Source organism: Callorhinus ursinus, unplaced genomic scaffold (assembly GCF_003265705.2).
Source record: "Callorhinus ursinus isolate GAN/ISIS: 27379988/994484 unplaced genomic scaffold, GSC_fseal_2.0 scaffold2622, whole genome shotgun sequence".
Lineage (NCBI taxonomy): Eukaryota > Metazoa > Chordata > Mammalia > Carnivora > Otariidae > Callorhinus > Callorhinus ursinus.
The window spans coordinates 1-1,974 of NW_027399676.1; the positions used below are offsets into that span (position 1 = coordinate 1).

The window sequence follows — 1,974 nt, forward strand, 5'->3', positions numbered from 1 at the left end:
CCTTTGCTCTACCCGATTAACCCCTTTGTTGCTCATGGCTCCCGACATATCCCCCTTTTATCTTTAAACGCAACATGTGTACATTTGCTTGGGTACTAGCCATGAAAGCAAACAGACAGCGACTCCAAGCACACCATAAGCAGAGTAATAAGGTTACCCCTACAACCAGAGCACACATAATCCAAAAGGAATGTTGGAGTATATTAAAGGGGTTAAACCCCTGTAGCTTCTGTAGAAAGGATTGTGCCATGTCTCTGGGGGTGACTACATGCAGATGGGAGGAGGCTATATTGTTTATTTGTTCTTGCAATTGAAACAGATCTAGGCTTACATTTGTCTCATGCCAGATACCTTGCAAGTGCCTCTGCACCGTTTCCCAGGAGACATTGTCAGCTTTCAGGGGGGTCACACAAATGGAACCATACCCTCCGTGGCACACAAAGGACAAACGAGTATGTAACAATGAACATGGGGTGCCCAAATATTCGACCGCCTGCTCTAAACCATCTAGGCGAGCCAAAATTTTTCTATCTATACTTCCTTGTGTAGCAAGGGTCTGGGAGACATTATGAGCCAAGTTATTTACATGAGCGGCAGTATGTATGCCCTGGGACAGTGCCACCGTGGAGACAGTAGCTGATGCTATCAAAGACACCAAGGCAGTGATGCCGGCTATTAGGAGGCCTAGGAAATGTCGCCCCCGACTAAGTAGGCCTTCCAGTTCTTGTGCAAATTGGTAGCCATAATCTCTATACCAGGGCCCCCCCACCTCTACAGGCATCATTAGATAAGGGGGCTGCATGGCTAGGAAAACCTTCTTTGTTGGATTTGGGGCGCTAGGTAAAGGCAAACAGTTGGTGAGATAACATTCCTCACAAGTTATTTTGTAAAGGGTTCTATTGGCCTTAACCTCGGGCACCATGGACCCGTCCCCCACTACAAACAGAAACGGTGGGGAAAGACATGCCTGAATTTGAAATGTCAATGGGCCCGTGGGGAAGCCAGGGAAAAGGGGTGAATTAGTTTTAACATCTCTCATGGCCGCAACAATTTTCCATAAGTCCGGGTGTCTCATCCTCCCCAGTGATAGCAGTCCCCCGGGAGCAGAATTATTGTGGTCGTATGGCCCATATTCTGAAGGCAGGGGGGAGCGGCGCAAAGGGAGATCCCCGTCTTTTGACCAGTCAATTATATAAGTGTCAGGTATGCCATGGGGAGTCACAATCTCTGGGTTGTGATGAACGCAGGTTTTCCAAGAGGGTCCATAGGTTTTCCATGTTAGGTCAGATTTGCAGAGGGGATAGTCAAGGTATGGGGTCTCAAGGGATCTGGAAGCGGGTCCGAAACGGCCAACAGGCAGGGGCCGTCGATGTTGAAGGACAACCTCGTTGATGTCCCAATTCTCCACCATTACATGAGGTGTCAAAGTGTCTCCTCCGGGTGGCTCAGTTCCAAACCAAGAGCGGATTCTTCGGGAGACTGGTGAAGTGACCACGCATCCATAATGGGGCGCCTCAGGGCCATCGATGGCCTGGAAACAAATGGGGGGGGCAGAAGCCAGGCTGGTCCAGTTAAAAGGCGCCACAGCATGAGTGAGGCCGGAAATCTCAGGCCCATCAAAAATGTCTGTGAAGTTAGTAAACACCGTAGGTGAGGGATCCTTCCAGGTGACCGCCCTCGCGGTAGGAGGATCCGGGACAAAAGCCCAGTAAGGAGAGGCCTGGGCAGAGTCAAGGGTTAAAAGTGATAGCATGGCAAGGAAAAGGGCAGCAGCCGTGACTGGCTGGCCCGACTCACGCACGGTGGCCTCAGGTCGAGCAGTCAGGGCTTTGATGCCTCCGCATGTTATTTTCCTCTGATCCAAGGCGGGGCGTCTCCTCGTCCTCCCGGAGCGGATCTGGAGCCGCCTCATTCTGCAAACCATCACGGACAATGCGGACGCATCGGAGCGGGAGCCAGCGTGGCGTCTCCTCA

General features: G+C 51.4%; 1 protein-coding gene across 1 annotated transcript; it reads right to left on the minus strand.

Moving 5' to 3' along the window:
- Positions 1-7: 7 nt before the first annotated feature.
- On the minus strand, positions 8-1,640 carry LOC141372206 (endogenous retrovirus group K member 13-1 Env polyprotein-like). Its single transcript, XM_073890717.1, has one exon. It carries the CDS (start codon positions 1,409-1,411, stop codon positions 17-19), a length of 1,395 nt encoding a protein of 464 aa, XP_073746818.1. The 5' UTR covers positions 1,412-1,640; the 3' UTR covers positions 8-16.
- Between the last annotated feature and the right edge of the window lie 334 nt (positions 1,641-1,974).

Coding starts and splice junctions, on each gene's coding strand:
- LOC141372206 (XM_073890717.1), bottom strand. CDS start 1,411: ATGGTGGAGAATTGGGACATCAACGAGGTTGTCCTTCAACATCGACGG.